Source organism: Salminus brasiliensis, chromosome 12 (genome assembly GCF_030463535.1).
Source record: "Salminus brasiliensis chromosome 12, fSalBra1.hap2, whole genome shotgun sequence".
NCBI lineage: Eukaryota > Metazoa > Chordata > Actinopteri > Characiformes > Bryconidae > Salminus > Salminus brasiliensis.
The window spans coordinates 6,192,528-6,216,120 of NC_132889.1; the positions used below are offsets into that span (position 1 = coordinate 6,192,528).

General features: G+C 39.8%; 1 protein-coding gene across 1 annotated transcript; it reads right to left on the bottom strand.

The window, feature by feature from the left end:
* Positions 1 to 4,216: 4,216 nt before the first annotated feature.
* cyth4a (cytohesin 4a) lies at positions 4,217 to 22,957 on the bottom strand. The gene is made up of 14 exons (XM_072693825.1): positions 22,883 to 22,957; positions 21,993 to 22,053; positions 20,203 to 20,282; positions 19,902 to 19,966; positions 18,579 to 18,645; positions 16,408 to 16,526; positions 15,579 to 15,659; positions 15,246 to 15,358; positions 13,242 to 13,390; positions 12,882 to 12,993; positions 11,865 to 11,941; positions 11,599 to 11,670; positions 8,979 to 9,133; positions 4,217 to 7,132 (listed from the first exon to the last, which is right to left on the bottom strand). The coding sequence occupies exons 1-14, from the start codon at positions 22,886 to 22,888 to the stop codon at positions 7,042 to 7,044; spliced, it is 1,248 nt and encodes a 415-aa protein (XP_072549926.1). The 5' UTR covers positions 22,889 to 22,957; the 3' UTR covers positions 4,217 to 7,041.
* Between the last annotated feature and the right edge of the window lie 636 nt (positions 22,958 to 23,593).

The window sequence follows — 23,593 nt, forward strand, 5'->3', positions numbered from 1 at the left end:
GTTCTAGCGACGGCTTAATGGTTCCACAAAGACGAACCTTCAATACTGTTTCCAACATCCCCTCGCTAACTTCGACTCAGCCATTGGAACAGGGGTCATAGCTACGCCACACTGGCGGCCGAAAGGGAGGAAGAGCCGAAGAGAAGCATGGGGCAGTGGTGTCTCAGTGCTCTGGGCAATTGATGGCAGGGTTGTGGGTTCGATACCTGGGCTCGGCAAGCTGCCGCTGTTGGGCCCCGGGTGCTGGGATTGGCTGCCCACTGCTCTGGGTGTGGGTGTGTTCACTGCCCCTAGTTCACTATCATCCTCAGCTAGGATGGCTAATACGCTAATCAGCATAACTTACTGCAGAACTGAAGGTTTTTATTTAGACGTTTAAAGATAAGGTACATAAAATGTGTGCTTTGTCTGGTAGTTAGCTTTGCCTTAGAACTGTAGTATATTGCCTTTAGTTTAGTTAGCTGTTAGCTGTGTAGCCATTAGCTTGCTAGCAACTAGCAAGACAGTACAGCAGTCTTATTCCAACCAAAGAGGTTTGCAACCTAAGTAGCCCAGCAAATAAAGGTAAAGGTGCACGTATTTGTCACTGCACAGCGAAATGTGTCCACCGCATTTAACCCATCTGTAGTAGTGAACACACACACACACACTAGTGAACTAGGGGTGGTGAGTACACACACACACACACCCAGAGCAATGGGCAGCCAACTCCAGCGCCCAGGGAGCAGAGAGAGTAAAGGGCCTTGCTCAAGGGAATCGAACCCACAACCCTGTTATCAATAGCTCAGCACTCTAACCGCTGAGCCACCACTGCCCAGTAAATATAACTGCCTCATGTTTCCCTCAGGAAAAGTGAGGTGAAATGGGTCAGGTCAGGATTCCGCAACTAGTTTTGCTGCAGAGGTCGACCCTTTTTCAGCGCCATTGTGAAAGTGTGTGGTGGGACAGTTCTGTTAGCTAGGGTTGCCACCCCTCCCATAAAATACAGAATCGCCCTTTATTTGGCTCTTAAATGTTGCGTCCCGTATTGAACCAAGTTTGTTACGTATTTCCATAAATATCCGTCCAATACAGACGGGAGTGGGAATAGGCACATCCTTGGCTGGACAGCGTCAGTGGAGATGATTACAAGGCAAATTGTAAAATGAGCAAAGCTTAGACTATTGTGGTTGGATTGATTGTTTAGGATGTTGAGGTTTCTTTAAGTGGAATGAATAATTATGTATTTAATATTCAGTAGAATTAGTCAATATAAAAATGATGATGAAGGCCATTTAAAGAACAAACCATACTAATGGAATAATACTTAATAAATAAATAAATTAGTTAAGAGAAAACGTTAATTAATAGTTAATTATTTAGTTAATAAACGTTAATAATATATACACATCTCCTAGATTCAAAATGTTTGTAGTCAGGCCTGTGGTGGTCATGGCCCAGAGGAGCCTCGGTGGGTGTCCCTTATTTTCATTTCTGAAAGTTGGCAGCCCTACTGCTAGCTAGCTGTATTTATTAAAGGAGCCAGAAATTGGTCGAATTCATGGAACCGACAAACTGTAAACCTCAAATACTGTCTCTACACGGGCAATAATAATAATAATAATAATAATAATAATAATAATAATAATCCAGCAGAACCAAAGCAGAACTGTAAAATCAGCCAATTCCAAAATGTTGTGGAGTTGGGGATGAGGTGGGGTGACGATCATCCAACACCCTGACCTCATATTCTCATAGTTCAAATCCTCACAGCTATGTTCCTCCAAAATCTAGTAGATAGCCTTCTTTTCAGAAGAATGTCTAGGATTTCAGAAGAAACAATGAAAGAGCAGTGTCCAAATACTTTTTTTTCTCCATACAGTGTATGTCTTAAAGGCACAGTAACAAAAACAAAACGATGACATAAAAAAATAAGTGGTAACCAGAACATGACCAAACACATTGCAGTGAATTACAGTCCTCTGCACTGCCATTATCAAGGGAAGCTGTTTATTCAGCCCGCTGTAGGCAAGGTGCGGCTATTTTTTTAATCCCCTCCCTTGTTTGAGTACAGAATGGCTAATCTACCGTTCCTGCTCAGGCTCACTCGCCTAAGTTGCAGCTTTCCCGAGAATTCTGAACCTTCAGATTGAAAATCGAAAGTAAAATGGTGCATTTTTTTCGCTCCCACCTCTCTTGCAGTCACAAGAGGCTGAGTGAAGCGGAGGATGTGTTGCTTGCCATCCAGATGCAGACCACAGAGCTGATCTTTAACCTTCTAGACAGAGAGAGAGATTGGTAAAGGTAAAGGAAATGACTGACAGGAAGAAATGGAGCTCACTGCTAAAGACCGCAAGACGTTTCGGTTTTGCAAAGCAGCCTTGCCTTGGTGTGTTGGTGTGGGGAGGGAGGGGGTGTTCTTGTAAAGCACTGTGTTCAAGACTTTAGGCTTCAAACCACTCAAGCTTATTTACTCTCCTAGTGGGACCCTTAGAGCAAAGCCACGGCCCACTGAATGCTCTCATGTATATTAGCCAATAATGGCTGATTACTTATTTTGAGGCCTACACCTATACACACAGTAAGGCAGTGGTATATATATATATATATATATATATATATATAGGCCTATTGACGTTGGACCTTCCCTCAGATGGAGGAATACTGCCCTCTGCTGGCCTCATGTGTGACTTACTTGCTTAGATCTTCAGCAAAGCAGGTACGGTTGAAAATGTAGGCCATGTAGGCAAAAGTAGCCAAACAGTGTAGCTATAGACACGATGAAAAGGTCAGTTTTACAGCAGAATATGGGGGCGAATGTGCACTGGGTCATTTTTAAAGTATATGAGTTGTTCAATACATTTTCTACAAATTAAAATATGAAATATTTGTGAGCTTACAGTTGCATATTTTACTATGTACCCCTTGGGTGTGGTTAATAGTATAAGACAGGGGGGGTAGGTATACAGCCCCAGCTTACAGTAAACACATACAAATAAAATGTACAGTACAAATTAAATGTATATTTTATTGATGACATTTTTCGACATTTCGAATTTAGAGGTGAAATGAAATTCTCTCATTCTTCATTAATTAATTAATTTATTTATTTATGGTCATATCAAGTTTGTAAAGGGTCATTAACAAGTTATCAAGTAAATTCTTTAAAACTGGAGTGTGTATTTTTATTATTATTTTTTACTTCACGCTTATCCACGCATATCTGACTTTAGGTTTGTATTATATATTTGATATATCTGGGATTTATTGCGCACAGCAGATTTTATTCAAATATATAAATATAAAATATATCAAAGTTCTTTAGTCAGATCAACCATATCTGTACTGTACTGCATCACTGCCTGGTTTGGGTCCTGCGCAGCCTCTGACCGAAAGACCCTCCAACGCATTGTGAGGACAGCTGAGAGGATCATCGGAGTCTCTCTCCTCTCCGTCATGGACATTTACACCACCCGCTGCATCCGCAAAGCAACCAGCATTGTGGATGACTCCACCCACCCCTCACACAGACTGTTCTCCCTCCTGCCATCAGGAAGAAGGTACCGCAGCATCTGGTCCAATACGACCAGACTCTGCAATAGCTTCTTCTCCCAAGCCATCAGACTTCTCAACTCAACTCAACTCAACTTCTGACCTGATGTCTTTACTGTTACATGCACTCTCTCTCTCTCTCTCTCTCTCTCTCTCCAACCATTTACCCCAGACAGTATGGGAAGCATTTTGCACTAATAACTTTACTACCTCACTGGACTCAATATTTATTACACACTGCATAATTTGCACACTACCGCCAATTATTTATTATTCTGTCTGTACTGTATTGTGTTGTCTGTCTGCACTTGTATTGTGTTGCACTTGTGTTCTGTATGCACTGTGTCTGTGTTGCACCATGGTCCTGGAGGAATGTTGTTTCGTTTCACTGTGTGTGTGTCTGTGTGTGTATGTAGTTAAAATGACAAAAAAACCCTGTTCATAACCTGTTCATTAATATGATGTTTCCAGACTGAGGAGCTCCTGAGCACAGAGCGCTGTGGCATTGCTGGGGGTCGAACTTACTTATCTTCTGTCTACTGTCAATGCAGCACTTAGACTGTTGCGCCACCTGCAATCTGTGGAACTGCACCACGAACATTCTGGCTTATTATACATTGCTGACATTTGGATGCCTGTTGATTGGTGTACACAGCAGCCAAGAAACACCCAGGTTTAATAGGGAACACATTTAATAAATAAATCATTTACAGTACAACAGGAATTCTTTCAAGCTTATTGGTGGGTTAGTAAATTACACAGCTGGTAAATCTGTACAAAACTGCTATGGGAAAATACTCAATTTTCAGTCAATAAAAACAAAATGCTACAGTTCAAATGAAATAAAAACGAAAGACTTGACAATACAGAAAAAGATTCAGTTACACTGTACTGGAGGAGGGCATTCGTACGGCTACATGTACACTAGAGCTGCTCCAAAGGGTTTCCTCGATCGATGCCAAGGAAAAAACATTTTTGCTTCCATTAAGAACCAGTTTGGTAAAAAAAACTTTTTAAAGTGTGTATTTTTTGTTAAAGAAATTAAATAACTCTGCATATCTGACTTTATTTTTGTATTTTATTATATATTTGATCTGGAATTTATTGCTCACAGTAGTTTTTATTCAAATATATAGGACACAAAATTTGTCTAACCCCCTGATAAAATTGTAATCAAAATGACAAAAATTGTAAAAAAAAAAAAAAAAAAAAAATTCTGTATGCATTGTTTTGATGCATGCAGTGACATAATGAGTTCATTTGTTGTTATATGTATGTTTTTAATTTTTATTTATTTAATTTACTATATATTTTTCTTATTGTTCAACTATTTTTTATTCTTTATTTATTCATGATTGCACTGACAATCCACCAGGAACACATGTATGAACATGTATTTATATTTTGATTGACTGATTTATTTTATTTTATTATTATTATTATTATTTTTATTATTTTTTTTTTAATATATGAGTCACTTAGCATGTTTTAGGTCATAGTAACTTCTGGCTCCTGCAGATGGTGCTGCACAAGGATGATCAGGCTATAAATACCATTGGGGTTTGTGATGGGACTCATACTTTGAGAAGAGTGCAGTGCAGTGAGTGTCTCGTTGGATGTATGGAAAATGGGTCGCAAAGACCATGGTGTGAATTAACTGTATGTACACTAACAGACCAAACTGCCATTTGGATCCAGTTAGGCTGCGATTCTCTTCTAGCTCCATAATAACCAGAGACATATGACCTACATTTCACACACTGCTGCACTGAATTGCTTGGAGCTGGTTGAGCAAACAGCTGTAGCTTTCTGTGCAGCATCTCCGGCGCACTGCTGCTATTAGGCCAATGTGTTCTAAGTACTGTGCTGAGGCACAGGAACCGCAGTGGAAGTGAAATTCAGCATGCTGCACCACTTCTTGGAAGGCTCAAATTAAAGACGACAACGATTTCTCACGCCTCTGCTGACAACTTCGCAAGCCAAGCCCTGCACAGCCCTCCCCGCAAAAGCCTATACAGCCTCTGGTGTGGGCGTGAAGTCCGATCACTGCGCTAGACCATACTTCATACTTCATACTTCAACTTTCCTACATGACCTGAAATGCACATTCTCTGAAGGAGAAGCTAATGCTAATGCAAACATGCTAATGTGGCTAACAGTGAATGGGCGTGAAAGGAGCCAGTGATGACGTTGGTTTAGTGGTGTCTGGGTTTTTGGCAGCTACTCCTTCTTGTGGAACGATGGCTTCATAGTTCACACTGGGGCTACGTGTAGTTCAGTGCAACAAAGTGGTTCTGATTGGTTGGTTGGACGTGTGCGGAGGAGTGTTTTGCCGCCAAGCAAAATATAAAAAATCTTTATCAGCAGGTCGTTATTACGGGATGTCATGCAGTAATTAATCTTTCGGGAAGTTGTAATTCTAGGAAACCTAGAATTATAAATATAATATTTTGGAGGTTCTTTCATTTGAAACTGTGAAGGAAGAAAAAGGAAGGTACCTCAAAGCACCTAAAGAGATTCCTTCACAGTTTCAAACTGAAGAACCTCCAAAAGTTCCTTGAGGAGCTCATCCTTGGATCTCATATTTTTAACAGTAAGACAATATCTCATTATTTTAAGATATTGTGTTGTAAAATGACATGTAATGAGATAAACATCTTGTTATTGTGAGAAATTTTTTTTTATCATGAGATATATTGTCATGAAAATCACAAACGTACGTCATAATTATGAAGTATCCCGTTATAATGAGATGTTTTTGCTTGGCAGCAGCATTTAGCAACTTTTTATTTATCTACTTTTTATTTATTAACTTTTTTTACAGTAGTTTTTTGGACTAGAACCAGATGTCATGATGTTTTACAACAGTTCCTTGAGGAACTTGAGGAGGTTCTCCAGTTTAAAACTGTGGAGGAACCTCTTAAAGTGCTGTGAGGAGCCTTTAAGAAAAAGGTTTTTTAAAAATGTTCTAGGCCAAAGTCTTTTGTAAACTCGTTTTGCTAGATCAGATCATGCCTTTAGCTTATGACGATTTGGGAGAAGACGGTGAGAGATGGGGGACAACTTTTGGGCTGGAGTTTGGGTGGCTTTTGCTTGGTATTAGGAAGCCAGTTCACCCTCTGATGTGTGGAGCTAGGTATGATTGTTCCTCCTCCCAAAAGTTCAGTTATGTGGCTTTTAGAGGAATTAAACTCTTCAGACATCTGGTTCTGTTTACCACCACTGTGAACGCATCAGTATGTTTCCCTGGATGGAGCATTAATAATCAGAATCTGAATGATTTTATTTACATATTTACAGTTTAATTATGCCAAAAATTGTAAGCAACTTGATGGAATTCAGCTTTAATTGTCTAGATGCATTGTTCTTTGAGGACCTCATGGTTCTCATGGTTCTTTGAGGACCTGGACTGCTGAATATCTGGGAATATCTCAAAGTGCTTCCTGTGATTTGTATGACCACAATGGGCCCAAAACGGCACCCCCTGCACATAGAAACTGTGTCTGAAGCTCACTGGTGAGGCTCTGGGTTGCTGTTGCCGATGACTTTCCTTCTCCGTAAGGACACCATGTCATAGAAGGGGTCTTTAGTGATGCATGTTCTGCAGATTGAGAAACACACACACACAGAAACACACACAGTTAATTACTAGTTATTATTATTATTGGTTCAAACACAAATTGTGAAATATATATATATATACATAAAATGTTTGGTGTAAACAAAATAATTTACATTGAAATTGATGTATAATATATTAATATATAATAAAAATAAATATATAATTAATTGCACCACTAAATAATTATTATTACTTATTAAAAAAATCTATATTACGCTATTTTGGCCTCATACCCAACCAGACACAAGGCATTCTGTCATCATTACCACATCATAAGTACCTTTTTACTATGTACCTTCTATAATATAGTATTACATATAGTATAATAACATATAATAATATATGCACTGTTAAAAGTATGAGATAATTTCTCAGCTTAGGCTGTAAGACATGAGTAGAGAGCTCTGAGGAACACAGAAAAACAGTTCAGGGTGAAAAAGTAAGTGAACCTATTGGGATTTATCTGGACTTCTGCCTGACGGCAGTTGGCTAACAATTATTGCTAATTTCTCAATAATGCTTTTTAATTTTTTTTTTGAGTGAAGATGATTTCTGCATTGTTAAATATTGGAAAATGTCTTACGGCAGCACTATTTTACAGCAATGCTTTTCTACTCTGAGGCCTCCTTCGTGGATAATAAGTGCCTTTGATGGCGTCTGTTTTGGCTGCGCTGACCTGTGAGGAAGCTGCCCAGCTCTTAACACTCAAAATAGAGGAAATTATATTAGCCGCATCTAAACACAACCATTTCCTCTATGCTGGCTTTAAATAAACGAACAGAAGCAGAGCGAGAGTGCACACATAGTCAGTCTGTAATTTTACTGTTTCTTCGAGGTGAGTTAGCTCGGTAATCGCCAAGTTAGTGCCTCAGCTGAGAGGGGCCGGCAGACAAATCACCCACTGCCCGGACCACCACAGTTACACATACAGTTTAATGCTCAAACTCAATGTGCTGCACTGAGCTGTGGAGAGTCTGTCATTATCTGGTCCAATTACGCTCACTTTTGCAGTAACTGAGTTAGCTAGAATGCTATTAAGTACCTATATGACGGCATGGCATAACTACGTTTACTGTTGCGTTTTTACTGTTTATGGTAGCAGAGTTAGAATCAGCCATCCTTCTAATTGTTAGCTAAGTTAGCTCCAAGCTAAGGGCAGCTCCACACAGAAATATACTGAGTCATCTGTTTATTCAAAATATATTTGGCATTTAAAAAATACAAAATGTATGTATATATATTTATATATGTTTTTACTTTCATATGAAACATTATTATTATTATTATTATTATTATTATTCCTTTGTTCAAATATTATATAATCAATATTATGCTACTTTGGCCTCGTTCCCAACACAGATTTTAAAAATAAAAGAATAATTTTCTAAGTACAAATGTTTAATAATTTTGTAATAAGTCATCAGTTCATTACATTTGTCATTAAAACACAAAATGTGTTGTTACTTTATATCATTATTATCATTATTTTTAACAATCAATATTATGCTACTTTGGCCTTGTTCCCAACCCAGATTTTTAATACAATACAATATTTTAAATAATTGTAGTAAGTCATTAATTTATACAAATATATTTGTCATTTAAAAATACTTGTGTTATTACTTTCATATGAAAAACATTATTATTATTAATTTTTGAAATATTTTAAAATCAATAATAAGCTACTTCGGCCTAATTTCAAATACAATGCCATTTTTAATTAATTAAATTAAATTAATTAATTAAATTAAAAAGTCATTAATTTAAAAAATATATATTTGTCATTAAAAAATACAAAAACATGATTATCATTATTATGTGTTACCTGATGGCCTCAACCCAGTCTGTACGCTCCTCAGCAGAAGCAGCGCTAATCCGGTAAGACTGATGTTGCCCAACCACCACCCTGCCATCCGGATCTGTTTTGCATGCCTTTATCTTCTGCCCTTTACAGTGAGGATTAAAGAGCTCCAGACAGAACTGCACAGAAAAAAAAAACACACACACATTTGTTTTACTATATGTAAGTGAGAACATTTACACCCTACTAACTCTAGCCTCACACCTACAACAAAACCTCACCCTAAACATAGCCCTCCTAACTCTAGAACTACCCCAACCATACTAATCCTAATCTTACACCTATGTATAAACACTCCCCTAACCATAACCACACACTGTTAAAAGTATAAGATCCTTTTTCTGGACGCTCTTCAGTTTGAAACTGTGGATGAACCTCTTAAGATGCTTTAAGGGACCTTCCAGGAACCTTTTTTTCTAAAAAAAACAAAAAAACAAAAACCTTTCTTGAAAGTTCCTTAAAGCACCTTAGGAGGTTCTTCCGCAGTTATAAATTTTACTCAAACTAAACCTAATTTACCTAACCCAGAATTAACAGCAACCTGCACCCAAATCTCCAACCCTAAACTTAATCATAGTAATCTACATCTAAACCTCCAACCCTAACCTAAGTTCACTAACCTACACCTAGACCTCTAACCCTAAAGAAAAACCTCAGTAGCCTAAACCTCCTACCCTAATCTTAGCTTTAGTAATCTACACCTAAACATAACCTAACCCTAAACTTAATCTCAAACATCTACACCTAAACCCCCAACCCTAATCTTAGCTTTAGTAATCTACACGTAGACCTCTAACCCTAAACCTAACCTCAGTAACCTACACCTAAAACTAACCCTAAACCTAAGATCAGTAATCTAAACCCCCAAGCCTAATCGTAGCTTTAGTAATCTACTCCTAAACCTAACCCTGAATTTAATCTCAATAATTACACCTAAACCTCCAACCTTAATCTTAGCTTCAGTAACCTACACCTAGAACTAACCCTAAATCTAACCTCAGTAACCTACACCTAATACTAACCCTACACCTAATGTCAGTAATCTAAACCCCCAACCCTAATTTTAACTTCAGTAATCTACACCTAGACCTCTAACCCTAAACATAATCGCTGTAATCTACACCTAAACTTCCAACCCTAAATTTAACTTCAGTAATCTACACCTAGACCTCTAACCATAAACATAATCTCTGTAACCTACACCTAAACCTCCAACCTAATCTTAGCTCCAGTAACCTACACCTAGACCTCTAACTCTAAACCTAACCTCAGTAACCTACACCTTAACCCCAACCCTAATCTTATCTTTAGTAATCTACTCCTAAACCTAGCCCTGAACTTAATCTCAATAATTACACCTAAACCTCCAACCTTAATCTTAGCTTTAGTAACCTACACCTAGACCTCTAACTCTAAACCTAATCTCAGTAACCTACACCTAAACCTCCAACCCTAATTTTAGCTTCAGTAAACTACAACTAAACCTCCAACCCTAATCTTAGCTTCAGTAACCTACACCTAAACCTCCAACCTTAATCTTAGCTTCAGTAACCTACACCTAAACCTCCAACCTTAATCTTAGCTTCAGTAACCTACACCTAAAACTAACCCTAAACCTAACCTCAGTAACCTAAACCTTCAACTCTAATCTTAGCTTCAGTAACCTACACCTAAACCTAAGCCTGAACGTAATCTCAATAATCTACACCTAAACCTAACCTCAGTAACCTACACCTAAAACTAACCCTAAACTTAACCTTAGGAAGCTACACCCAACTTTAACTGTAACCTCACTTTCCAAATCTCTGTATTTTAGATCTTAGTTTTCCCTAAACCTAAACCTGTTCATAGGTGAGGACCAGAAGAAAATGTCCTAATGTCTATGTGAAGACATTCGGTCCTCACAAAGATAGTAGTACAAGAACACGTACACACAAAAAGAGAACAGACAGTCGGTAACCTCATCAGCACTAAGGGTCCATACATGGGCCCACCTCTCAGTTCCTCATTCTCGTAACTACAGTTGCTGAATTATTTACTGTAAGTTCTGAATGATACGTCTTGGATTAATAACCGAATAATATGTCGCAGAGGTCAAGGAAAACAGGGACATTTGTCAGAACGCAGTACGTACAGTAACCACACACATGGGGAGCCTGCATGAGCCTACCCAGCAGAAAGGTCAAGTCCTGACCACACAATGTTTTCTGCCGTTCAGCATTAGTTAAATGGCACCAGGTGCCGTTGACTCAAAAAGCAGAATCCCTTAATGACTCAGTTTACACCGTCTTAGTCTCGTTACTCCACTTCAGTGCACACTTCCACTTCTCTTATGAAACAGTAAATCAGGGGCTCAAGCATCAACTCCTGAACATCTACTGCCCTGCAGACTTCGATTTCAACACCAAGCAATCGAGGATAACCTGACCCAAAACCATAAACCCTCGTGACAAGTAGAATAGCAATAGTAAGAGAAATCTGTTCTTTCTATGTTGTTGGTTCAGCTCGCTAAGACACTTTTTGTCCTGGGACAGGGCAAATGCAAGAGACTGACGTGTATAATAGTGTTAGCAGTTAGCAGTACCTGCTTATGTGGGTCGTCCACCTCCCTCACACTCAGATTCTCCAGAGGGATGATCCCTTTAGGCTCTTTGTCCTAGAAAAAGGAATAAAGGCTAATTAGTATTGCTAGTTACGTTAGCGCCACCTACAGGTCATTATCAGTGGTAGTAATGAGGTACATGTATATATGCACATTAGTTATTGTATTGGATCTATACTGGGTAGCTTTTGAACTTTTGGTCAATAGCCATATATTTTTTTATGGTTATGGTAGATGCCATTACTCACTGTGGTGTATTGGAAGTAGTACAGACAGCTGTCTGTCAAAATGAACCACCTCCTTTTCCATGTTTTTACTCTTCCCCCTATCGGATGGGAGACGTAAATGCTTAATAACACAGCTAGAAAAACACAAGGGGTTGTGTCTGAGTTAAGACTAAGACCCAGAGTAGTCAGTCAAATCTGATTCAAGACCGAAACAAGGAAAAGTCAAACCAGAGTCAAGACTAAGAGTCTAGGTCGAGGCTGAAAACCAGGAGTAGTTGAGCCCACGTCAGGGCAGAGGCCAGGAATAGTCAAGTCAGAATCAAGAACAAGACCAGCAGAAGGCTGTTCTGAGTCAAGACCAGGAGTCCAAGACAAGACAGAGACCAGGAGCAGTCAAGTCAGGGTCAAGAACTAGACCAGAAGCAGTCAACTACGAGGCGGAGCAGAGACCAGGATTACTCAAGTCAGACTCAAGGCAGAGACCAGGAGCAGTCAAGTCGGAGTCAAGAATGAGACCAGCAGAAGGCAGTTATGAGTCCAGACTGAGACCAGGAGTAGTTAAGTCAAAGACAAGACAGAGATCAGGAGCAGTGAAGTCAAAATCAAGCCTGAGACCTGGAGCTGTCAAGTGAGAGTCAAACATGAGACCAGGTGCAGTCAATTACAAGGGGTCGAGGACGAAATCAGGAGCAGTCGAATCCGAGTCAAGGTCGACATCAGGAGTAGTTGAGTCCAAGTCAGAGCCGAACCCAAGAGCAGTCAAGTCAGACTCAAGTTTGAGACCTGGAGTGGTCAAGTATGAATCAAGAATTAGACCAGGAACAGTCGATTACAAGTCGAGGCCGAGACCAGGAGTAGTCGAGTCCAAGTCAAGCTGAAGAAAAGGAAAAGTGAAGTGTAGGTCAAGGCCCAGAACCAGGAGAAGTCCAGTCCAAGTCAAGGCGGACACCAGGAGTACTCAAGTCCGAGTCAAGGTGGACAGCATGAGATATTTGTTGTATGCATACAATATTCATACAATCTTCATAGTTCACCCACCCTCTTTTAACAGCCAGCCTTCGCGGTCAGGATTGAAGAAGGTGTGAGTGAGGTCATTCCCATCATCCCCTGGGATTTTAAATGGTTCACTCTTAATGCTCTCGTACAGTTTCTGAAAGGGGTTTTGGGAAAGAGAAGTGATGCATGAGCCCCCTTGATCCTGTACAGTAATCAGTATAACCAAGTTTATGTGTTCCATATACAGGGAACATACATTGCACACAAAATTAACTAAAAACAATATATAATTTACTTCAATCAACCAATCAATAAATCCTACCATCCACATGGATGAAGCACATTAAATTAAACATATTAAATTAAACTGATCTTTAAGTGCACAGACTCAACAAACCCTACCAAGAGGAGGTCACTCGGAAGGTCTCCACCGTTGTTGATGCTTCTGTTCATGCTGATGAAGCGCTCCAGCGACGGCTTGTCCTTCACGTTGGGGTTGTGCAAGCTGGTGTTCAGCATGATGATGGCAAAGGACAGAATGTAGCAAGTGTCTGTAACAGAACCACAAAACCAGACAGTTAAACCAGAGCTAACAAGCTGTCCCATTGTCCTAAAATGTGCTGTACATCCCACATCTGAAGTCTGAAGTTTACTTCTTTCGTTTTGCACTGAAGCTACGAGATGTTACGTAGCTAATGGACATTTATAGCCCACCAAGTCGGCATTAGTTAAAGCCCATGACTGGCCTCCATTTCTGTTTCCTTGTTAATATCTTGCTACCTTTACTTGCTATGTTACAAATGTGATCTAAAAAAGTCAAAACTAATCGGCTTTTATTTTGAACTTCAGATACTTTGAATTTTAACCAAGAAAACACATGAACGGGAAAGATAGAAACAGGAAGTTACATCATTAATGTTTTATGTTTTATGTTTCTCTTATTAAAAAGTGCTTACCAATTCAAACTGTGCTCTAAATGAATGCATGCACTTACTCAGTAAAAACATAGCGCATCCAACAAGAACAACAGCCTCTAAAAAGTCAAACCTTTACAGGAATTACGTGGGTCTATTTTACTGTATAAATAAATGACAATACTGTAACTTCTCTATTTTCAGTTTTTAAACATTGAAATAAATATATTTCCATTCTTCTGGCAGAATTGCCACTAGAGGGAGTACAGCAATAGGCTGTAACCCATCAAACACTTAATAGACTCAAATAGACTTAATTCTGTGACAAATTCTCTTGATACTGTAGGACATAGTATTGTCTATAAAAATGGATATCGGCTTTGGTAGAATATTGTTTTTCAGCTATGAAATATACTTGCATCTATGTAGATAAGAGCTTGTCAGATAGCATTAAAAAGTTATGGAAGTTCCGTGCATTTGATTCAGTATTTGATACAGCGACCTCTTTTGACCTCTTTTTCTGAATCAAAGTCCTTTCTGGCCACATTTTCACAAGTATTAATCTAATCTTTTTGAACATGAAAGCACGCAAAACTGATCTAAACATGTTTTCCTCAGCTTTGCTTGTGGCCTAGTTTCAGTATGGGTGTTTGAACCCATTTGATTTCCGCACAGTCTGGTACATTGATGCTTAGAGGTGTGACTTGGGCACTGATGGTAAGAACAGTGCTCTTTTGGTTTCAGTAGTAAAAGAGGACATGAAGAAACACGAGACAAGTTTTCATTGAAATATATATATATATATATATATATATATATATATATATATATATATATATATATAAATAACCAGTTTGTACAGAAGTCCCTGTAGTAACTCAGTAATACTTCTTAGTGTGTAATAAGCCTTGGAGTGTTAAGGGGTTCACTGCACTGCACTGGGCCAACTGCAACCAAACCTCTCACATTGCTGTGGAAGAGTTTTGGCTTACTCTTCTTTGCAGAATTGATTGAATTTAGCCACACTGGTGATTTTCAAGCATTAACTGCCTGTTTAAGGTCCTGCCTAAAGGGGCTTTAGATCCTGAGGCAGGATTTTATCCCCTTAAAAAGCCTATGTCCCGCCGGCAGGAAGAAAGTGCTATAAGAAACTTCTATTACCAAAGAATAGCCCCACTAACTGAGTAATACACATTGTGAGTAATAAGACTTTGTGCTTGAAGGGGTTAATAGGGCTACTAATAAACCCTTATTTAGTTTATTTTGCATGATTCAGAACTGGACTTGCTTTTGTGCTTGGATCATTGTCATGCTGCACAACCCAACCACGCCTGAGCTTCAAATTAACTCCTGCAGGATTTTTTTGCATAGTCATTTCATTGTTCCATCAATTATGGAAAGTTCCCCAGAACCTGATGGCCCAAAGCATCCCCTTTGCCTGGTACTCCCTACAAGATCAAACACATGGATTTAATGGCATGGGCTATATTACCTGTGGACTGAAAGACACCTGCATTACAGGTGCAGTATCGCTGGGCAAAAGCTTCCATCATTCTGTCAATTTTCTGAGCTTCACCAGGGAGTCGGAAACTCCACAGGAACTGCCTGCAGATAGTGGAAATGAGGGATTAGGGAATTTAAATCTATTACATATTTGGGTTTGTACATAGAAAAGAATGAATTTGATAAAAAGGTCTTGTTATGATTACAGAAAGGAAAAACACCCTGTAAATTTTTGCCAAATTTCTAGCAACTTTTGAAACTACTCTGTACTGTAACTGTAGTTTAAGGGTTAATGGACAAGCATAATCCAGATGGCACCCACCGTAAAGCCTGTACCAGATTCAGGTCTGAAAACTCATGAAGATCTACAAAAGCTTTGAGGATCTGCAGGTGGAATTCTTCTCTGGAGAGAGAAAGACAAATCATATCATACAATAATCTTAGTTTACTAGATTATGAATTTGCATTATGCAGATTTTTATAGTCTGACAGTAAAGATCAAGTAGCAATCCAGTATGAATTTGCAATGTGTTGGTTTTAGCTTGACAGTAGTATTTTCTAAATTATGTGAATCCAGTATGAATCTGTGGTGTAGTTTATACAGTCTGACATTGGCATTTGTAGGGTGATTTTAATCCAGTTTAAATCTGCAGGTGAGCAGATTTTATAGTCTGACAGTAATGCTGTATGCCAGTACATTATGACTGTACCCAGTGCTCCAACAGTGAGAGTAGTGCTGATCCACCTAATGTTGACTAAAACACGATCTTCTAACATATTGGTATTGTGTTGTGGCTTTGGCCTTTCAGTCCAGGCTATCTATAGGGGAAATTTGGGGAAATTACACAGATGATTTATCTGGTAATGAAGCAAACAACCAAAGCTTATCACATTGCATAATTTTTTCTTGGAAACTTACCTTGCCCAGTGGGCCTCAAGTATTTTAAAAGGTAAGAAGCACTGCTTGCTTCCATACATTTCACTACATTTTGGTCTTTAATAGGGATTATATATGGTAATCTTTGGTAATAGAATTTGTATTAACACTTTTGGCCTGCCGGCGGTCCATAGGCTATTTAAGGGGTTAATGTATACTGCACATACAGGATCAAAGACAACCAGTAATGTCATCAGAAGCTTTCTGATCATACCTTTCTCCGAGAAAGTTGCCTATGGCCGTTTTACTAAGGCCTTCCTCTTTGTACAGGAACTCCGCCACTGCCTCTGGAGTATTGTCCAGCAGACTGTTATTCAGCAGGTACTGAATTCCCTACAGTGAGGAAAAAAGGGGAAGAATGTACACTATTTGGTCAAAAGTATTTGGACACCTGCTCATTCATTGTTTCTTTGGTTTCTTTGGAAAGTTTATCCTGCTTTTATTGGAGTAACTGCCTCTACAGTCCAGAGAAGATGGCTTTCTGACAGATTTTGGAGGAGCATTGCTGTGAGAATTGAAGCGATTTGATTGCATTCAGTGACAAGAGCATTCGTGAGGGAAGGATGTTGGATGATCACCACCCCACCACATCCCCAACTTCCCCCACTCATCCCAAAAGATGGAGCACCAACCATCATTCCAGTCAGCACAGTTCCACTGCTCCACAGCTCAATGCTGGGGGGCTTTAAAGTCTTCTTGCCCATGCCTGGCATTAGACATGGTAGTATGGCAGTAGGTTCATGCTGATCTGCTTCAGAGAGTCCTATTCTATTGCGAATATTTCTCTACAGGGACTAGACACACAAGCTGTGTGTGCATCTGCACATCTGCGTCAGCAATGGCTGCAATATAAAGTAGGTAAATGTGTTCATTAGGTGAGGTGTCCATGAGCATTTGGACATTTATAGTGTAGACTGCAAACCACTAGATCCAAAAAATAACACCCACAAGCAAATGTGAGGCAGCCAAAAACAGCAGATGCATCCTATGTGTTTGCATGAAGGTATGTGTGTATATTTTCAGCTCTGCATGGAGGTCTTCATTGCAAAGCTGAATATTTGGCCCACCACTTACCCTCAATACACATACAAAGCCCTGCCATAATGAAGGCCACACTATTAACCCACTAGAGGAAGTCTTTTGAGGCTAAACCTAATCTCTACTTTGAGGGTAAGTGAAAGCAGGCCTGACCAAGTCTGTACTACATGGACAGGAGAAAGGAGAATGGCCGACCAGAGGTTCAAAGCTAGCACTAGTACAACTGATGACTGCATCACGTTGCTCAGAAGCCTCCAGAGTGGCTTATATAGGCTAAAAGCTAGCTCATCTGACTGAATTCAGTCAGATTAAATTAATTAATTTATTTATTTGTTTATATTTGGTCTGAATATAGCACAGTTACAGAGAATCCAGAATCCAGACCTGAAATGGATGAAAATCCATTCATTTTGCAGGATACATTATGTTTTTATGTGTAGCGTTAGTCCTGAACATTGCTCTTGAGTTTACAGTCATTTCAGTAAGGATTGTCTGGTTTACTGACCAAGTCGTTGGTCACCAACGAAGATATTATATAGTGGGTAACAAGACTGCTCTCCCTGTGGCAGACCAGGGACAGGGTCTTAGGGTAGTATCTTGCTACACAAGACGTTAAAACCCTACAGTTGCCTACACAAGGTTCTTACCACAATGCCATTGAAGGACCATATTTGGTTCCCTGAACTTTTTACATTTTTTGTGACAGATGTGTGAGTGTGAAGAACCTTTGAATAGGTAAAGAACCTTTACAACAAGTAAACTAATGGTTCTTTGTAGTTGAGTACCTGTGGACCCTCACTTTTTTAAGCGAAGGTTGCTCTGGATCACCATTTACTGTTCAGACCTTCAGTCTGTTTGGCTTATTGCCTGAAGATTGTCACTACTTATTGACACTACCAGCAGTCTAGAGTGTAAAAGCTGGAGCAGCAGCTGTGGGAAACTTTGTGGACCAATGATGTTAAGCAGCATCATCCACCTGAATAAGATCTCCGATATATCAGAATCATGTCTCCTGTTGCACTTCTCGTTTCTCAGACGTCCCCGCAGAGGTAGTTCATGTTTCCAGTGTAGCTGTAGTGCATCTGTTCTACAGAAACACAGGATGTGGTTCTGTCATTCGCTTCCTTGCTTGCTTGCTTTTTTGTCTGGCTTTCTCTCTTCCTCTAGCTCTGTATGGTTTTTGCCCTCCCCCCCTCCTCCTCCTTTGTTCGGTAAGCCATTTTCCTTTGCTGTGCAGTCATGCAGTTATACAGGTAGCGTTCAGAGCGCTGCATCTCTGCATCTTCTCCAGATGATATGCTTTGTTTGTGTTACCTTCCCACCCAGGAAAAAAATCCAGCCACTTGCCTTCACAGGGTCCATGTTAAATTTCTTCTTCCCGCACAGGAACCTCTTTGCCCTCACAACGTTCTTACTGGAATGGAAAGGGAACAGAACAGAACCGACAATTTAGAGTTTAGAAGAAAAAGATGAGGGACAAGTGTGATTGTGAATGGGTGACTCTGCCAGCATCCGTGCTTATCAGTGGCTTGTGGCGACGTCACTAGTGCGCTCATTCAACCGCACTTACTACTACCCTCATCGGAAAATGTTCTCGCACCTGAATCTGTATCTTCATTTTGCTCTGAGACCCTTCTGTCCACATACACTGCTCTTGGCAGCGGCCCATTCACCCAGATTCAGCTGCTTCTGGTAAACTGGGCTAAATCTACCGGTGAAGCCGGAAGTGAGCGCAGACCCACGCACAAGCTCCGATACGTGAACAGAGCAGCCTCACATTCGCATATACCTATATATATATCAGGACTACAAGTCAGTATTCCGTTGCTGTCAGGCTAAAACGTTGTGTCTATATCTACCTTTTGTCCCAATTTCATGATGAATGGACCAATAGAAATGATCCAAAATGACCTGGAATCCAGTAATTTTACATTGACTTCCATTGAAAGTTAAGGAGGGGTTTTTGGGGCAGTTTGGGGGATATGAGGCTAAATACGATATATACAAAAGTCACATGACCTAAAATATTCATACATGCTAGGGCCTCTAAACTCCCTGTCAGTGATCATGATTGGCTACAGAGCACAAAAACATTTCTGTGCTCATTTAAAGAGCAAGTTTGTTTAAGGGGAAAGGAAATTGGTTCTGATTGCCAGGAACAGCTGCAAACCGACAGATTCTTCCTATGCTTCCTCAAAGGCTGGCTAAAGTTTGCGGCTGAACCACACAGGCCAAAACAGAATTCTGGAGAAAGGTTTTATAGTACAAAGACAAAGATGTTATGTGAAGCAACTGTTAAGCATGGTGGTGGTAGTATCATGCTCTGGGGCTGTTTTACTGCCAGTGGAGGACGACTAATTTGGACACAATTGGGTGTTCGAACAGGACAATGACACCCCAACACACCTCAAAGATGGTCGTGGAATGTGTAATGCAGGCTGACATTCAGTTTTCGGGAATGTCCTTGAAGGTCAAATCTGTGCCAGGTAACCAACAGACTGAACCGAACTCCACCAATTTTGGCCAAATATCCTAGTGGAATTCTGCCAGAAGCTTGTTAATGGCTACCAGAAGCATCTGGTGGAGGCGAAACAAGCTAAGGAACATTTAACTGAACTCACTGGTCACTTGATCGGTCAGTTGAGCTGAGTAACAATAGAGAATACTCACTTCTCCTGGTTGGACTCCATGGTGTGGATTTCGGTCAGCACATTTTTTATGTCAAACCTAAGCTTCTGTCAAAGACAGGGAGAAGAAGGAGGGTCAGAGGTTAGTCGCTATACACTTGGCATCCACTTCATGCTTTCACTCAATGTCCACTTGAGTTCCACCTGAGTTACATGTACAGTGCTTTGCAGGTCCACTGTATACTGCATATTCCAGACAGCTACAGACCGTAACCCATTGGAAGTTTTTAGAAGTGGTTTAGAAGTTTAGAACTTGTATGAGAGCTCTGTGTTTAGGTAGATACCTGGATATCTTCTAGAATGTCGTTCTTGTGGATCTTTATGCCATCAGGCTGCTTCCTTTCGGGTTGACTGAAACCTGGAGCTACGGAAAACAACACCCAACAAAGCTAAACAACACACAACGTCCAAAAGCATCCACAGATCGCTTCTACTTTACTGGTGTAAAGCCTTCCCAGACATGTTACAAGATGTTACTGCAGCCAATAAGGGACCCCTTATTAACATACACTATATTGACAAAAGTATATGGACACCTGCTCATTCATGGTTTTTTTCTGAAATTCAGGTGATTAATTACTATTGTTGGAGTAACGAGAAGAAGGCTTCCTACTAGGTTCTGCGAGGATTTGATTGTATTCGGTGACAAGCACATTAGTGAGGTCAGGATATTGAATGATCACCACCTCACCTTATCCTAAGTATTGGATGGAGCATCAACCATCATTCCAGCACATTCCAACACAGTTCCACTGCTCCACAGCTCAATGAGGGGGTGGGGGGCTTTATATCCCTCTAGCTCACGCCTGGCATTAGGCATGGTGCCAATAGGCTCATGTTAATCTGCCAAGAGGGTCCTATTCTATTGGCAATACGTCTCTAAAGGGACTGTGTGCTGTGTGTTTGCTTTGGCACATGCTGTGTCAGCAATGGCCGAATGCATTCTTTAGAAGGGGCGTCCACAAGTATTTGGACACATAATGTATTTGATTTCAGGAAATGTTGGTCGAACAGGCCTCAGGCATTTAATGTGTTCACACACGCACACATTAGTGATGGAGACAATTTCTGAGGTCAGTGTAGTTCATATGTCTATTTTTGAAGCCTGTTTCCTTCCACAGATGCAACCATAACCGGAAATGAGCTGAATTAATGTATGCACATAAAACTAATATCTAATAACTAATAATGTTGAGAATCATAATGATATATATATATATATATATATATATATATATATATATATATATATATATATATTGCATCACATATGGATGGTTCATTGTAGGTTCTTTGTACATGCTCACCTGGCTGACTATCGCTGCTGTCCAATGGAAAATATCTATATTATTGGCCAATGTCCATCATTCGAACCCGGTAGCTGCTCTGTACAAGGTGTAAATCCTTCTGGATGAATGGGCCAATAGAAATGCTCTAAATTACTTGGACTAAACTTCTTTTTTCCATTGACCTATAGTCAAAGACTATTTTTCCTTCCCCTGTAAATGCCCAGATATGTATTAAATAAAACTGACCGTCTATTGAGTCTAACCCTACACCTTATCCTTGAATCAACCCTAAACCCTAACCTTTACCTAAAACTCAGAAATGGTATGGTTAGTTAATGTTAGGCTTAGGGTTAGATTTAATAGACAATTATTTACATTGTACTTGCATTTAAGAGACATTTAGTTGAATGCCAGATGAGCATCTACAATGCATCTACAATGGACCATCCAAATACAGTAATACCATATATATATATGTGTGTGTGTGTGTGTGTGTGTGTGTATATAATCTCTGAGTTTTATTGCTCATAAAAACTCCAGATCACACTACAAGAGATGCAGTAAACATAAATACAGTACAAAGTACAGAAACAAAAAGCTTCCATTTATTTGCCAAACCAGGTGTTGGATGATAAATGTAAATAATATTAGACTCCTATGAGGAGATGTTTTAACGAACACAGTGAATGTACTTACTAACTTCCCTTCAAATAACTGACGATTACAGCTCTTATATAGGCACATCTTGGCCCTCCGTAAAGGTACAGAAAGAATGAGTAGCTTACCTTTTCCGTACAGGAAGCTGTCTTTTCTCTGAGTGCCCATGCTGGCCGTGCCGGAGGGGGGCTGCAGGCCAAAAAAACAGGGACTTCAGTTCACCTTAAAGTTAGCCTGGCTTCAGAGTAGCCTCAAGTGTAGCCTTAAATGTGTGCACTGATGTCGTTGCAGAACCACTGATGAACTCTTAAAATACCCCACAAGCCTCTTTGGGTTCTTCTTCTTTTTCAGGTCCATCGTTAGAGAAACTACAGGACATGAACCCACATCAGCTTATGAAGGCTTACTCTGAAAGGTACTAGATAACAACTGTAACGACGCTACAGTCTTACAAGTAAAGGTGCTACAAAAAGGGTTCTTTGGACGATCTAGATGCCAGAAGAACCAGTATAGGTTCCATGAAGAACCATTTGTGAGAAACTTTACTGGTTTACTGGTTTACCAAATCTTGAAGACCAAGGTTGAAGAACCTTTCAAGAATTTAAAGAAGTCAATGCAAAGCTTCTTAACCAAAACCCCTTCACGAAAATGGCTCTTTATGGAACCAAACATGGTTCTTTTATATGCTGTTGCCCATAGAACCCTTTGTAGCACCTATTTAGTTGCAGCAAGCCTTTATAAATGACACAAGGCTTCTATGTCAGTGGTCCTGAAGGTCTTATGTAGGTGTAGCCTTACAGTGCAGCATTATGAACACTGTCCTTCAGCACAGTGTGACCCGGTAGAAAAGTAAAGTCAGTACTGACCATGTTAAAGGACAAATGCTTTCAATGGACCATAACATATTAGCAGGTGAAATGCATTTTGGGCTCTTGATAATTAGTCATGCGTAAAGTAATTGGGACTACAAAGCTCATTAGGATGCCAAAAGTCATGCTGTAATAGAATGGCCACCTACCTTCATATGTGTTGAGTTCTTCCTGAGTCCAGCTCCACCGAATGCCTTTCAGACGTGTAGACAAGCGTACATGCGATGCAGGACGTGAATGGTGCTCATGAACAATAGCTGACACAACTCTCCCCCCCCCCCCCCCTCTCTCTTTCTCGCTCACACACACACACACCCCACAACGTCAAAGTGTTTCCATCATCCTGGGTACGTTCAGTCGCATACAAACATGCACCCGGCCCTGTCCACACTTCTCATTTCTGATTAACTGATTCTTTTCAGAGTATTTTAATAATAATAGTCTATTAGTAGAAGTCTTATTTTTTTACTAGTGAGGAAAGCAAGCTACTGCTTGTGTTGGTTCAGCTTCTGGCCTAACTAATGGAAGCTTAAAGTTCTCAACTTGCAGCATTAGCATTGTTTTTTTTAACCAAAATTGAGAGAAATGTAGAGAACAGACCATAAGAAACCTAATTTCCTATGCTGTTCGATGCTGGATCTGCATTGTAGTTCTACACCCTTGTTAATAAAGGTGCTTCCATAGGTTCATTGAGTGATGAAATGGAGAAACCATATATAAAATATTAAAGCCATTGAGATGAAGGTTCTTTACTGATTTAGACCTTTTTCACACCTCATTCAAAAATGGTTCTTCATGAAGCCAAACATGGTTCTTCTATGGGATCACTCAAAGAACCTTTTGTAGCACCTTTGTTTTTA